General features: G+C 40.5%; 1 protein-coding gene across 8 annotated transcripts in view; it reads left to right on the top strand.

Annotated features, from left to right (window-relative positions):
* The window catches only part of PTPRK (protein tyrosine phosphatase receptor type K), a 334,736-nt gene that overhangs the window by 168,167 nt on the left and 149,700 nt on the right, over positions 1-16,869 (top strand). For all 8 annotated transcript variants that reach the window (XM_053381865.1, XM_053381864.1, XM_053381866.1 and 5 more), the window contains exons 5-6: positions 1,949-2,064; positions 13,714-13,888. In XM_053381865.1, coding sequence (XP_053237840.1) covers positions 1,949-2,064; positions 13,714-13,888 — 291 coding nt within the window. The remainder of the gene's footprint in view (positions 1-1,948; positions 2,065-13,713; positions 13,889-16,869) is intronic.

The following is a 16,869-nucleotide window of genomic DNA, read 5'->3' as shown; positions in this document are numbered from 1 at the left end:
TTCTGGTGGGCAACAGCAACCACCTGCTGGGAATCTGGCACAATGGCTCTGTTCCACCCAGTCAGCTATTTCTGGGAAACAGCATTAGAATCAAGCTTCTATAAATCCTATCTGTAAAATACCTATGTGCTTCTTCATGATCTTGTGAGATTTAGCTCAACTTATTATCAATATAATAATAACACCTTTAAGTGTTGTAGCAACCAATGTTGAGCAAATGGCATTTAAAGTGTGTGCAGAGAGCCCTATCAAAACAGCAAAATCATGCCTGAAGATGATTCGGAGACCCTTTAGGCCCAAAAGCAGTACATAAATAAACTATATTGAACTATGTGGAATAGCTGAGTTGGTAAAGCTTGAGACTCTTAATCTCACATCCCCCATTGGGCAAAGGTTTCCTGCATTGCAGGGAGTTGGACTAGATGTCCCTTATGGTCCCTTCCAACTCTACAATTTTAAGATTCTATGATTAGTATGGATGTGCTTTCTTGGACCAAACCACCTTCACGATTGTTGCCACATCCTGCAGCAGCCAAAGCTTCCGAGAGGTTATCAAGGACAGAATGGTATAAATTTCATTATAGTAATTGATTGCTAAGTGTGCAAAGACTTGAAATGATGATCACTTGGTTTAAATCCAATGAAATAGCTGTCTTTATATCCATTGAGGGTTCTGAAAAGTCATATTGGGACTACTGTCACAACTGAACCTCTGGGTCCAGGATGAACTACAAGCTTGAGAGAAGAAGAGGCTAGAATCACCTTCCATGTGTGTTCTATTTCCCACAACTCTCCTACAATTTGCTAGGCTCCCTCAAGGCTCCTGCAACAGAGAAAAATGAAATAAATTGAGGTTTTTCATGTCACATTTTGGAAAGTTGTCACCCAACAGAATTTTGTAATACAGCATTTCATAGAGTAAAATGAGACATGAAGGTATTCTTGAGACTTTTCAGATTCTGAAAAGATAAATAGTTATCCATGGCTGCTCCCCTGAAACTTACATGCAAGGTTAGTAGCACCTAACTATCATGGTTTAGTTTCCTGTGTCATCAAAGCCAGCTCCATGAGTTGATGCCTCCATCACCAGCTTCTTCCATTTTATCATTTTTTATCAGCAAGGATGGCCATAGGTTCAATTCAACAGCAGCAGCTCTCCAGTATAGGATTTGTAGGGCAGTAAACATGGCCCTTGATCCTAATTAACATGAGCCTTCCCCCACACCCCACACAGGCATAGCATTACTGAATGTTGTTTGGTTAATTGCAAAGGTAATAGACTGGGCCAGTCTATTGAATTGCTAAGCCTAGACTCTTGATGTGTGGCCTGTTACCAGGTAATTTAGAAGAGTAATGCGTGTGCAAACTATGTAGCATATTTCTCTCTCGACTGCCACCACTGCCTTTTTCAACCCTAATATTTCACAAGGATGGTTTTGTCACTGAGCTTTCCTTGAGGCAGGACAGTTAGTATGAGAAGCTTTGTCAGTGGGTCAAATGTTGCTGTATTTAGTGGTGCAGGTGATATTTACTGACAGGGATGTCTACGTGGCACTAGATCACACTATATGGAGTTAATTAAATCTGATTGTTTGTATTGTTAATGCAGTGGTTTCTCATTGCAGTGGTTTTATGTATAATGCAATGGAAGTTCACTCCAGAGTTTTTAGGCTTTTTTTTTTGTTTCACATCCTTTTACGCTTTGGCTTATTACAAATCACTTTTAATTCATGTCTGACAAGCTTCAGCAGAGTTTGTGTGGTGCAGGAAGAAAGATCAAGGCTGTTTTGTTCTCTCTCCTTGAGTTGAAACAATTATTTTCTTTCATGTAAAAAATTAGTTTTAACCAAAGGCTGCAGTAATGTGTATCTTTGGGGAGAAGTAAATGGGCTTTTTTTGTCTGAACATATTTTTGGTAACATTTTTCTCTCTCTCCACCTACACACAGATAAATCTCCTCACTTCTTGAGGCTTGGGGATGTGGAGGTCAATGCAGGCCAGAATGCTACATTTCAGTGCATTGCTACAGGGAGGGATGCAGTGAATAACAAGTTATGGCTCCAGGTAAGGCTGATTCAATGGGGTCCATTTGTGGGCATACATCTTGCAAAAACAAAAAATGCAAGTTCTACTTTTTCTGGTTTATACAGGATAAGTCACATAACTGAAAAATGCTTTCCAATATATATTTTTTTTTGCTTTATTTTTAATTTTCATTTATTTCATATTAAAAGGTGGTTGTACTTATACAGCTTTTGAGTCCCCCACTTTTATAAACAAAATCTGACTCACATGAGTTGAAGAAGCAGTCATAGCTGTCAACTTACAGATTTGAAAATAAGGGACCAGCAGCCTCAAAAATAAGGGATCAGCAGCCAAAATAGGGGATTTTAGTCAACCAGCAGCCAAACGAAGCCTCAAGCGGTGGTTCCAACAGCGCAGCAATCCGGCAAAGGGATGCAGAGGGGGAAATCACTACATTAAGATGCTGCACTGGTTGGAGGGTATGCTAAGCAGCACGTCGGGGCTGCCGTCGTCCTGGCGTGAGGAGTTCCATCAGCCCTTCCCCGTGCGAGAGAGAGGGAGAAAGACTCTCGCCCACACTGCCCGCGAGCCTGGCATGAGACGGTTGCAGCACTGCAGTGGCCGCTGAAGCGCCACCCTTCTGCATCCCTCCCCATCCCCTCCTCTTCCTCCTCAGGCTGCCTCCTCAGCCGCTGCCACCGCCTCCGGCTTCCCCTGGCAGCGCGGCGGAAGTCTCGCAAGAGAGGAGCTGCCTGCCCACCCGCCACCACCCATCTCCTCATGACGCGCCCCTGAGGGGGAAAAGGGAGAGACGGACTTGTGGCAGCTTGCGTGCGCGCTCTCTCTCGAGGTGGAGGACCCCGAGGCGCTGCTTCCCTCCCGAGCCAGGCGAGCATGAAACCCGGGAAATTTAAGGGACATCATCAGTCCGGGACAGCAGTGGGAAACGGCGCTGGGATAAGGGAGTTTCCCGCCAAATAAGGGACGGTTGACAGCTATGGATGCAGTGATACACTTTTTATTTCATCAAATATCTCTCTATTCATGGGCTCTGTGTTCTGTGTTCTGGGTAGCCCTTTCTTATAATCAAGGTATTATGTGAAATTGCTATTACACTGCAGTGAATATTCTCTGCAGTAGAATGCTCTCTACACATTTATTTTATTTAGGCACCATAACCACCCTAAAAACGTAAGCAATATGTTTTAGACTTTAAAAAATGGGGAAAATGCAGTCCTGGGGAGCAATGTGCTAAATTTGGAATTCCTTTTCAGTGAGGTGAGGAAAAATTGTATGGTACTTGCGGATAAGCGGGGCATATGTATCTGTGATTTTGAAAAACTATTTGATTGAAGTTGATAGCAAATTATACCTTGATTTTAAACAGAATGTTAAACTACATCCATGTGATGCAACAGAATTAAAGAATTCCAGATTTTAGAACAGGATGAAGTACAATCACAAAAGTCATGCCGGGTCAGGCCAAGGGTCCATCTCATCCAGTATCCTCTTATCATATATGCCTGTAGAAAGCACATATGCAGAACTGGAGCTCAGCACCATTGTCCTCACTTCTGATTTCTACCAGCTGATATTCATAGGCATATTGCCTTTAACAGTGGAGGTGTAACATAGCAATTGATAGCCTTATCCTCCATGACGTTTGTTGCTAATGAGTAAAATAAAATGAGATGACAGATAATGGTACTGCTCATGCCTTCTGCTTCAATGTGATAACTGTAAACATTCAATTTCAGTGACTTAAGCATAGTTTTCTTTGACTTTACATGACCAGTTTAGTAATTGCAGGCTGTATCACTAGGGACTAAGAGTTTCCATTAAATGGGGAACACTAATAAAACAACACTTAGATAAGCACAAAAAAATCATTATAAAGAAGCAGAGTATTAGGAGTGCCAAAGTGAGCACACATTAAAAGTACCTGTATAATTGTCATAGCTAAGGTGCTAACAATGGCAGTGTGCAAGTACTTATGTTAACCACTCTGTGCAACCTAGATAAATGCTGATCCAATGTGGTTAAAAAGAGCCAACTGGAAAGTTTCCATACTGTGCAGTTCTCCATATCAGACTGATGTCAGATTATTTCATTTTTATTCTCTAGGGTAGATTGTTTAACAAACAGACAAAAGCTGTTTTAGCAAACATATGTTTTGTTTTGTCTAAATTACATAATTAGATTTCCTCTCCTTTTTGCTAAAAACAATAAACACGTTTATTTCATTAAAAATTCAACCCACCAAGATAGTTTACAAGATAATGAAGCACAAAAATTTCCAACACCCCCCCCCAAAACCCCAAGAAGTAATGTGATGGAATTTGCTCACTAACCTTGTGTGGTCACTGGGGCACACAGCCAAGATGCACGTCATCATTTGGGGGCATGGCCAGTGGGTGGGATACTGTACCACTTCTCACATGTTGTAAGCTGTGAAGGAATCCATGTGCATAATCCTAGTAAAGGGTGTGCTTCTAGGGGAGACAAATTTAATCTGCAAAAGTTCAAACAAAAATTCCCTGAACAATTAGGCTCCATACAGATGGGGGTGTTCAGTACAGTTCTTTGGAGAGGTTGGGTTATAAAAGACTTTGCTGGTCAATGAAACTATCTACCAATTGAAGTTTTGAGGCTCCATGAGAGAAGGAGTGGCGTAAGCAGCTCACCTCACCAAGTTGGGGGGGGGGGTGACCTCAACATAGCTCCCTCTATATAGTTGAATATGAGTAGAGAGACTACCACAGAAGGGGACCTGAGCCAGATGGCTTATCCAAAAAGAGCCACAGGCATAAGGAGCAATACTCCAATTCCTAAACCAACAGGGATTCACACAGTACTTAGTGATTTTAATACCTAGCTTGCAAGCCATTGCAGATCCATTTAAAAGTTGTTGTTAATGTTTATTTTGAAACCCAGGTTGATGTCTCACCTCTTTATTGTAGGATTCTGATGGCAAGTAAATATTCCTGAAAGTGCTTCTTCACTTAGGATGATAAATAGATGGAAACTTTGAAATATTTTAACTACAAATCATGTTGAAAAGCAAATCTGCCTATTATATATGAAAGTAACCTATTCAGAATTATAGAGGGCAAGTTCACAGTTGGCTGCAAGGTTCTGTGAAAATTATTGCTTTGCAACTAGCTTTCATTGCCTCAAGTAATAGGATCAAATAATTCATGAGCTCATCTGTGATAGTATTTTCTCAACAGGTGATCACTCAGTTATAATATGGTGTAGTAGTGCTACATCCAAGTGCTATCTTGGATATGGCAGTGGGACTCTGAACCTACTGTGGATGTGATCTTTTCCCAAAAGGCCCACTCCCAGAGGTTTTCAACCTTTTGAGTCCACAGCTACCTTGACCAACTAGATTCTTTCTGTGGCATCCCTGTGGGGCTCAGGAGCCCAGTTATGTCACCCCTTGCCTGCCTACAAATGTTTAAAACTTGGGCTGCCTGATCCTGTGTTCTACTGTGTGGGAAGATTGAAAGTCTAAGCACACATACTAGCATGTTCTACTGAACTTAGTTGGAACATACGTACTACTGAGTTAAACAGCAAAGCTTTTTGGAACACATTAATTTCATGTCCAAAACAAGATCAGGTAATTCAGAACACTAAAATCCTCTGTGTGCGCGCACACATGTGTGTTTTGGGGGTCAGATAGAAGATTCCAAAAACACACCGTGTTTTTGGTTAGCTCAGTTTAAATATCTGAGCAATAGGTTTCAGAACCAAGCTGCTTCATTCTATTTTCCAATTTGGGAATGGTAGTAAATGTGGTAAGCTGTCTCACAACGTTTGAGATCTCTTGTCCATGGCCAGCATAAGACGACACCTATGTGGCTCCCATCAATAAAGCCCTTTCCTTGGAGCATCTGCTAAACCATATGCCCTGGCTCTAGGTTCAGTAGTTGATAACGGAACCACTAATGAGCCTATCCATCATTGTTGAGCCTTGGCACCAACACATCATTTGGCTTGAGCAAAGAGGTTTAGCCTGCCTTTGCAGTTCCGTGTGTGTGTGTGTGTGTGTGTGTGTGTGTGTGTATGTGTGTTTTGCCACACAGATCTTGTTGCTACCTTTGACTTTGGTGGATCTGAAATGAGGAGTGTTATCACCCATGGTTAAAACGTGGGGTTTTTTAAAGCATGACTGGTAATCCTGTCAGTAATCAGTCAGTAATGGCTTTAGGTGCTGGCTAAATGCCTCCTTAGTTGGCAAGCCAAAGCTGGAAGAGGGTGCCATGGTTTCACCCTTTGAGAGGCTCATCAGCATTAATGCAGCATGATGCCTTTCTTCTCCCAGCCACAGGAAAATGTCATTCCTAGTGGAGTTGCAGATAATTAAAGCAACTGGCTGAAAATAGCAATTGAAGGATAGAAAAAGAGAACGACGAATTTGAGTTCAGTTTGTTGCAACTACAACTCATGACTTTTCTCTGAGATTAGGGAGTATTGTGTACATTTAGATGTTTCTGCTTTCTGTTCTGGACAACATGAGGATTAGGGTGTTTCTGTTGTGAAGGATATTGCCTTTTCCCACCATGTAAGCCACAGTATATTTATAAAAAGCAGTGTCTTCAAGGTGATGGTGCATTCATGGTTGCAAATGCTGTTTGGAATGTAGCTGTCTGCCATCTTGGGCATCTGTTGTATATTTAGAGCTTGACTGATTGGTGTGGCACAACTTCAACCCTTTTTGCATGATCATAGCAACAGGCCTACTTTCAGACATTCCTGCCATTTGTTTAACCTATTTATTCAAGATTGTGGATTCTCAGCAACTTTGGAAGCTGAGTGTTCCCCTATCTTTTGTCTGGCTTTAAAAGTGGGTGGCTGAAAGGAACAAGAAATGTATTGTTTCTTTCTCCCTCTCCCTGGCCTACCATACTTATATGTTGCAGAGAGTCAACAGCAAGGGGATGTCTGTGAATGGCGTGCTCGCAGGTGCCATGTTTGGGATCCTCAGATTACATATTGCCAAGGCTGCTGGGGTGGAGTGGGGGAGAGATAATAAATCATGAGAACAAACGAAAGGAGCAATTACATTGGGGCAAGAGCATATTAGTAATTATAGAATTATTTTATAAGCATTTGGAAGATAAGCAGAGTAGAACAATTTGGCATATTCAACCCATAAAGGATTCACAGAATTGCTCAGTGCTAGCAAGCAGGCAGGCAGGCAGGCAGGCAGGCAGACAGACAGTCAAACAGTCAAACAGTCAAACAAATAAAAACATGCTTTTAAAAAAGAAGTAGCCTGCTAAATGGAAATGAAAATGATAGTGTGCGGGGAGGGGGGGAATGCCACATATTCACCTTAAAGGAAGAATACACTTCAGCTGAAGAGGTACATCCACCAAAATGACTGTTTTAAAAGTCTTATTTTTGAAAGACAAAATGCAATAGAGAACATTGTGAAGTTGATGCAATTGTAATATTGAAAAACAGTCTGAGGGTAGAATTTTACATCTATGGTGGATATTCCACTGGTGCAAGTATTTCAGCTAGCCAGATGGAACGATCCCCCCTCTACTTCTCCCGCTGTCCTGGGGGTTCTCCTGACCCCCTCCCTTGAGCCAATTTCAAGGTATACAGGGGGAGGAGAGAGGGGAGGCTCCATGGCACAAGCGGAACTCCTTGCACAGGGCTTTGCCGACAGGGCTGGTTGGGTGAATCCCCTTAAGTATTTTTCAGACTAGTTTAGATGGGATACATCAAACTTAAACAAAAAATGGGGGGAAAGGGTAGCTAGATTAGATGGCTTCAGATCTGACCCTAAGCATGAATGTTTGTACCTCTCCAATGCTATATGCTCCTTTTACTTCCTGGCAATTGATAGATCACTGTAGTCTTGTATAACTGTCTTTCATCCCCATGCATTAAGATTTACAAGTGAGAACCTACTCAGATTCTGAATGCCCATAAATCAGCCTGCCTGTGTGATATATGAGAGCTAGCAGTTTGCCAGTGCCCAACCCTAGAAGATTTGGAAGTCAAATACATCTTTGTTTGAGATGAACTTCTTTTTTTTTTTTTTTTTGGCCAAGGATTTGTGCATGATAGATGAATATGAGTAATAAAAACTATTGATCTTTGTTTTGGAAGAGTGGAATATCCACACACTCACACCCCAAATTCAGTCTTTGGGCAACTTTGTTCATTACATGTTGAATCTATATACACAGATCTGTAATATAATGAATGGCCGGTGATTTCCACCCAATGTATTTTGCACTAGTGAAGGGCACTGGTCTTCAACAGGTGGGTTGGGACTCACCACTGGGTTATGATCAGATCCACGGCGAGTTGCAACAGCAGCACTGCTAACATACAAATGGAGAGCCAGTGTGGTGTAGTGGTTAAGAGCAGTGGACTTGTATTCTGGTGAACCAGGTTCGATTCCCTGCTCCTCCACATGCAGCTGCTGGGTGACCTTGGGCTAGCCACACTTCTCTGAAGTCTCTCAGCCTCACTCAGCCTCACTCAAGGTTGTGGGGGAGGAAGGGAAAGGAGAATGTTAGCCGCTTTGAAACTCCTCAGGGTAGTGATAAAGCGGGATATTAAATCCAAACTCCTCCTCCTCCTCCTCCTCCTCCTCCTCCTCCTCCTCTTCTTCTTCTAATTGGGGAATGGGGGGGGAGGGCAGTGGAGAATTAAGGAATGGGTTCCCAATGCAAGTTTGTATTAAAGGTGGCTCCTGGGTCTGAAAAAGTTGAAGACTCCTGCTCTAGGAAACATGGAGTGGCTGTTGTTTCTCAGTAGATGTGCAAAGCATGAGACCACCCTTTCTTGAGAACACTTCCTGTCTCTCTGTACCTATATCTTTAGGGGCCAGGCGAAAATGTTTCTCTTCAACTAGGCTGTCTGCTGATTAACATTCTATGCCCTTTTAAATGTTTTTGTGGGAGGCACAGTATGGGTTTGTTTTGTTCATGTTCTTGTTTTTATTAGTGCTGTTTTGTTTTCTTATTTTGCATTTTTATGCTGTGAACTGCCCTGAGATCTTTGGATGAAGGGAGGTATAGAACTTAAATAAATGAATAGATAATCAAATGATAGATAGATAAATGGATAGACAGAGATATCTCCAACGAGAGTAGTCTTTTGTGCCTGTAACTTGTTTACTTTCCCCTTTAAAAAAATTACTCGTGGAAATTACTTTCCTCCCGCTGAACAGGCTGGCAGCTCTGGAGTTTTGAATTCTTCCTGTCTCTTGCCTGCATTGGAGGCAACGCTGCTAACTAAGCCTGTTTTCTATAGCACTTTGCTTAGGCCCTAAGTCGCTACCTTCTTAAATCAATCCTTACTGGATTCCCAGGTGTATTGCTGTTACACAACATTGCTTTTAAAGATTTCTTGCTTCACACCTCTTTACTTCCCCCCTTTACTATAAAGTTAATTCATAAAGATCTTGCCTTTTCCTTTTCTTTCACGACCAGAGTCTTGTAAGCAATTTATGCCTCATCTTGTTCTGTCTCATTGCTGCCCTGCAACTGTGGTGACACATGATTCAGGGGGAATTGCTGCAGGTTCAGTCCCTCCAGACTCAATTCTGCAAATTAGCTAGTGCTTACAGTACATCCAGCATTACATCATTCTTCAGAAGATGTCTCTCTTTATTATAGCTCTTGTAGGAAAGTATCTTTCCAGTGTTCTTTTTCTGTGCTCTTGATAGTGTTCCCATAAAAATGGCTTTCTTTTCTTTGATCACAGCAGTCTGGCTTTTTACATCCCTCCCCCCTTTGTATCCAGCATGCATACTCTGATCTCTAATAGTAGTGCTTGCAATGTTTTGACCATTGATTTCCTAGTACTTTACAAGTACAGTAGTTTGTTGAGTCTGTCATCATAACATATTGCTCCTGTGAAAGATAAGAGTTCTTTTTATATCAGTTGTTCCAAACAGAAACTGCAGTAGGTTAAGCCCAAGCTTAATAAAGTGTCCTTATGATTAACCTAGATGGAATCCAGACCTCAGATACATGCAGTCTGGTTTGCTTTAGGAGAAGCAAGAACTTGCCATGAGCCTTGATCTTGCACATCCCTCATCCCATGCCTTCTCTTTTGTATACCACAGGAGATCAAGAACGTCCACTTTCAGTTTTAAGTTAAACACAGTTCCTTGTGGTGTCTGGTCCCAAGTAGCTGTGGTTTGTTTTTACTATAGTTATACTAAAGTATGATGCCATCCTGGTTCTTGACCTACCAGTTGAAAACTAGAGCCTTGGAACTTGTGCAGCTCTCTCATATGCAACAGTGAGAATCATTCTCCATGTTTACTCTCAAGTAAGCCTCATTGTGTTCAGCTGGACTTACTTCCTGCTGAGTGTTAAAGTTTACAGCCTTTGGATATGGAGTTGAAAGCCCACATGTTTGTCTTCTGCTTTAATGACACTGCCAAAAGGGGATAGAATCTTGTATATTTTTAGGATTGCTTCAGTACATTTTAAGAAAAAACAGGTGGTAAGATGCTTTTGTTTCCTTTGTTAGTTATATATACATATACTGCATGGTATACATCCAGTTTATTTGAGTAAGCAGTATGAACATGTAACTTCTGACAGTGGGTGCAATCTTTGTTTAAATCTTCTTGACTTCAGTGGAATTCAGCCAGCCTAATTGCATACATATGATTGCAACCAAGGCATTAGGAGTCAGTTCATGTTTTCTCCATTGGCACTGAGACAGCTACTGAGGGATGTAAATTCTCATTTATCTATGAATGTGACGGTGTATTGGCCATAGTACCACCTGCACCAACATGACTTTCCATTCATGTTGGCTGAATTCCACTGAAGCCAGGAGTTGTATATAGTTTATTTTTTTTTTGTTAAAGCAACAACAACAACACAAAAAACCTAATCTCTTAATTTAGAGTGCAGGCTTATAGTGCTGAAGATCATTGTGTCCTGTTTGGAATAATTTATTGGTAATGAATCACCCATCCTGAGTGCATTGCCCTCAGCTTTTGAGGGAACGGGGCAGGATGTAGATATGATTAATAATGTGAACAGTATTTTTGTGTACTTGAAATTAACTTCAATAAAATATATATAAATATTGGTTTTATAAAATAAAAGGCTTGAGGTTTCTCCAGGGAATGCTTTTCTGATGGGTCATGGAGCTTTCCTTTTTTGCCAGATATATAATTGAAGATGCATATTTCTCTAATATAAACTTTGTATATACATGTCACCTGCTTCTGCCTAATATTATACAGCAGAGAGAAATGTAAGAATGATTAGGTGTGATTTACACTTTCTTGGTGGTCTTTCTCATATTAAAAGAGTGCTTTAGAGACACTGCTATATAGTAGCACTGGACAAGCAGTGCTGCAACTTCAGTCTTTATACAATTTCATTTGAGATTTTTCTTGGAACTCCAGTCTAAAATGTGTATGTTTGCATACGAAATCCCTCTTGTCACTCTACATTCCATCTTTTGAAGCTACTGCTGTCATTTAGGTTTGAAGAGAGCCTTCCCTTTTCGGATAAATGTGATCATTTCCCCTGGCTCCTTAGTTTGCAGTTCCTTTTTTGTTTTACCTTATAACAGCAGCAGATGATAAGTTCATCCTGGTTTGAATTTAATTCTGCCTCAGTTAACTAGGCCCTCCACGGGACAATAGCTCAGAGTCACATAAGCATCACTCTGTAGCCTCAGTGGCTGTTATCTGAGTAGATTTTCTCTGGGGATGCCTAAATGCTACTACTGTTGGCCCTATTGCACTACTTCCTAGGGACTTTTATTGTCAGATTCTTCACTGATTACAAGGCTGCAGGACACATCACTGACCATGTATAATGTGTTGTGATTTCTTTCTTCTACCTTCTGCCAGCCTGCGGTTTTGGTTTACAAACTGTGGCGGCTGTTGAGTTCCCATGAACCCTACTGACCACATTCACACAATTGCATCTTTGCCTATAAGGTGTGATATGAATGAGTTCATTGCTCCTTCTAGGGGCATCTACATGCTGCAATGTAGAAATCTTCAGTTAAGCAAAGTTTAGAACCAGCCAGGATCTTAGAGCACGGTCTGGTTTAATATCCTGGCATTATTTGATGTTGCCTGGTTTAATTGCTTGTGCTGCAAAAGGAAGAAGCAAAGGGGCTCTGTGTGGGGTGCAAAAGGCTTGTTTATCTTGGCTGATTTAGCAGAGAGAAGATTGTCTGCAATGGGGCATTATGCAGGACAATTGCTTCCCTGCATTGTTTTATTTTTTGTAGACCATACAGTACATAACAATTCACAGAAAGTAGTCATGAGAACCTTCTTTCCCCCTCTCTTCTTCCTTTTGATATGATTAAATCAGGAATGACACGAATTATTTTAAATTAAATTTTAATGTTTTGCTATTTCACAACTTGACTACAAACCTATGGCCATCCGAAGTGCAGCTCCCACCAGCTTCATCCAGGGTTGATGGGAATTACAGTCCAGCACCATCTGAAGGGCCTCAGTTGCCCTGTCTCTGGTTTACCCTGTGGACAGCATACATTTGCATTGTTAAATGCCCAGGTACACGTTAGGGAATCTTGACTAGATGAGGCTGTTTTGTAAAGTGTGGGAGCTGTTCAGAGTTGTATATGCATAGTTCATTCATTTTGCACCTCTGTAAAAATGCTCAAATAGTCAAGTAGTCACAGATGCAGCACTGTGTATACCTATGATAGTGGGTAATTTACAAATGTTGGTAAGCTAACAATGTCCAAAGGGCCACAGGTTCACCATTCCCATCCTAGAGGTTGTCTGCAGGGCTTTAAGGGGGCATTCTTTAATGCTTTATCAGAAATCTTGCACAGAAATGTTTGGTTCAATATCCAAATCTGGTTAGTATTGCTGAAGTACAGGCCACTGGGAGAGGTAATATTTGCTTGCTTACTCACTATATGATAGCATGTGTTTTGTCATACCAGACATGGGGAAGAGAGACAAGAGATTATTGTTTCTGGCTGCAGTTGGGGGGGAAAATGGAGTTCTCCATACTTTAGAAGTTGACAGTTCTTCAGAATTCTGCCATGGTTCTCTGCTTTCAAAATATATTGCAAGAAGGTTCAGTTTTCCAAGACTTGAAATATGAGAAACTTACCATGGGTTGAATCTATCAGAGTTATTGTGTGAGCAGAACAGCTTCCGCTCATGCAGTGGTATTTTTTCTCCCTCTCCTCCCCATCCCCTGTGCCCCCAGCACCCTAAAGCTCTGGAGGGTTGGGAGAAACTAGAAAGCAGATTTTGAGCATTGGAGTGGGAGGGGAGGAGATTTCATCACACAAGCAGAAGTTGTTCACTGGAGACAACTCCATTTGTTTATATTGTTGTTGTGTATTTCCTTTTCTGATATACTTCATTTGTGGATCTTAAGCATCAGGATACCCAGTACAAAGCTGCCATCTATTTCTAACAACATTTCATGGTCTCTACTAACACAAAGTCATTCAGAGTGGTGGATGGGGTGCAGTGTTCAGAGTGCAAAGAGAATATTGGCCAAGCTGCCTATAGTACCTTTTCCTTCCTCACATAACCTCTCTCATAAAGATGGGCACCTTGCTAAGGTTCCATATTCCCTTTCATTACTTGCCAAGTTGCTTGTTTTGTGATCCTACCAGTCAGATGCTGTTTTAATCACCCAGTCTTTTTGTGCTGATTTCCTTTTGTTCCAGAGACGAAATGGAGAAGACATTCCTGTGGCCCTAACTAAAAACATAAATCACAGACGATTTGCTGCTACCTTTAAACTTCAGGAAGTGACAAAAACAGATCAGGATTTATATCGCTGTGTTACTCAGTCTGAGAGGGGATCTGGAGTCTCCAATTTTGCTCAGCTTATTGTTCGAGGTAATTTTTTCCCCCTTTCTGATTGCTGACATCAAATGTTTTAAAAATAAAAATGTGTTTATCTTGGTAATACCTTGAACTCAAGTGATATAGAGAGGAGAAGCCAGTTGGATGTTGCTGGAATCCTCATGGAATAAAACAAATGTGGCTGGTTTCTATTTGGAAAACCACAGATTATCTAAATGATATTTAATGACATAAAAATGTTTAAATATTTATTCCATGGAGTTTGCTTTGTTTTTATACCAATAGAGATGAAAACCTGACTTAAATGTTCCCATTCGTTATTATTTTTCTATAGCCTTACTTTACTTAATATTGTTATGTGTACAGAAAACTCTGAGTGGTGAGAAACATCATAGTTTCCAGCACTTATCCTAGGTTTGGTTCCCCTGGAATGAAGGTCACAGGACACTGGTGCTTTATCACAAATTGTACAAAGAATATAGGAAATTTCTTTTTGTACTAAAGCTATGCGTGTGCACAATACATTCAAGGTCCATCCTTCTCGCAAGGATTCTGAGAACTGTAGTTCATTCCTGACAAAGCTGCAATTTCCAAACTACAATTTCCAGGATTCTTTGGGGAGGGTTGTGTGCTTTAAATAGGCTTCAACTGTATGGTGTGTATCTCAGTTCTAGATCAAAGTTAAGGAAATAAAATTTGTCTCCCATTGAGGAATGCTGACATTTTCAAAGTCACCATTTCGTTTTTATTTCAAGTCCTTAAAGTATTTAAAAGTTTTACAAATTATATTTTATACTATTTTATATACGCTGCTTAGAGGTTTGGTTTGATTAAGTGGTCTATAAATTTTGTCAAAACCAAATGAAAAATAAATATATTTTCAACAACTCGTTGAGTTCTACCTAAGATCTTAGATTCAGGTAGGTAGCTGTGTTGGTCTGACGTAGTTGAAATAAATATATATTTTTTTAAAAAAATGTCCAGTAGCACCTTAGAGACCAACTATGTTTGTTCTGGGTGTAAGCTTTTGTGTGCATGTACACTTCAGAGACACTGAAACAGAAGAATATATAAGGGTCTGGTGACATATGTTTCAGTGTATCTGAAGAAGTGTGCATGCACATAAAAGCTCATACCCAGAACAAACTTAGTTGGTCTCAAAGGTGCTACTGGACTATTTATTTATTTATTTAGAATAAGATCTTAGAGTTATTGGCTGCATCAGCTTAAAGCTTGAGTACATAGAGTTCCTTGCTTCCCGCTATATTTGAAAAGCAATATGCAGTAGTAATGCTTCCTTGTTTGTCTGGATAACCACCAAATAAACCTCGTTAGTCAAAAACATACCCTGGGGGATAAGCTACCCTGGTGTTAAAACTCTGCTGAAAATTAACTATAGTGACAGGTCCTATATCTCGATGGCACTTTAAAGCTGACATCCTGCTACATGGATACAAAAGATGGTAATTTTAAAGGAAATTTTTGGGCCACTGATACGAATTGCCTTTAATAAGAGCTGGCATAGTATTGCCCATTGTCAAAGATGACCCAGGGGTAAGAGTTTATTAGTGCATTTCTTCCTAAACCGAAAGTGACAGGGCATGCTTAAGGTCTTTTTGTTGCTGTTTGAAACAAATGAAAATTTCAGTGTGGAGTTCCCATGCTGAAGAGTATCGATCTACGTGTTCCCTCAGCCGCAGGAAGAAGAAAAAAGATACGATGAAATGCAATTTACTTTGTCATGTTCTGAGTATTGCTTCCATATCATTTTGAGTAATGAGAATATCTTCAGCTTGTAGAAGACAAACTTTGACAACACGGGTTATTAGTGAATGGAAGATGAATAACAGCAGCTGCTGATAAAATGTGTGTTAAAACTAGCCTTGTCTGATTGCCCGAGTATGTTAGATTGACTATATATTTAAGGTGTGCAGTTTAACAGTTGCAACTGGCATGCCATTGTAGAGGATGAAAGTAGGCATGGTAGAATTTAAAAATAAAAATATATATTACTCTGTTGAGAGAAGCTTTGTGTTAATATATTTTTGTCTTTATTACTTGAAAATTGGAAGTTTCATGTATAAATGTCTAGAAATATGACAGAGGAGCATGCCATGTACAGTGGTACCTTGCTTCTCTAACTTAATCTGTTCCGGAAGTCCGTTCCAAAACCAAAGCGTTCCAAAACCAAGGCACGCTTTCCCATAGAAAGTAATGCAAAATGCATTAATCCATTCCAGACTTTTAAAAACAACCCCTAAAACAACAATTTACTATCTAATGAGACCACTGATCCATAAAATGAAATCAATAAACAATGTACTGCAGTCACACAATCAGTCAATCAGTAGCTGAACTGGGTACCACACAATCACAAAAACAAAACAAAAAGTGCCGCAAAAAAATACACAAAATAAATAGCAAAAACAGACAGACCTCAGCGTAACACTCAAAGACGGAAGTGTGGCACTCAAAACGGAAGCGTAACACTCAAAAAGGAGCATGTTCGGCTTCCGAAAAAAGTTTGCAAACCAAAACACACACTTCTGGGTTTGCAGTGTTTGGGTCCAAGTTGTTTGAGTACCAAGGCATTTGAGAACCAAGGTACCACTGTACTAAATCAGACCCTTTGTCCAGCCAACTCAGTATTGTCTCCACCGATGGGTGGTGGCTGTCCAGAGTTTCAGACAGTAGCATTTCCCAGGATTACCTAGAGGGATCGAACCCAGAAGCGTTTGGATACAAAGCAATGGGATCTACCACTGAACTATGACCCTTCCCCATTCATACAAGTTATTGCTAGCCAGCATCTAGACTTGTCACTGAGACTCCTTCACATTACTGTAGTAGAGCTTAGGTGACTTATTTCATTGCATTCTTTTTTTAAAAAAATATTTTTTATTAAGGATTTTCTTGTTTTACAGAAGTGTAGTGCCTCGTATTTTTTCTTCTTCTTCCATGTAACATTTTTACAAATCCGTTTCATTTGTTGAGGCATTAGGGGGAGAAGAAAA

Source organism: Podarcis raffonei, chromosome 3, assembly GCF_027172205.1.
Source record: "Podarcis raffonei isolate rPodRaf1 chromosome 3, rPodRaf1.pri, whole genome shotgun sequence".
Lineage (NCBI taxonomy): Eukaryota > Metazoa > Chordata > Lepidosauria > Squamata > Lacertidae > Podarcis > Podarcis raffonei.
This window is presented reverse-complemented; position numbering and strand designations above follow the sequence as displayed.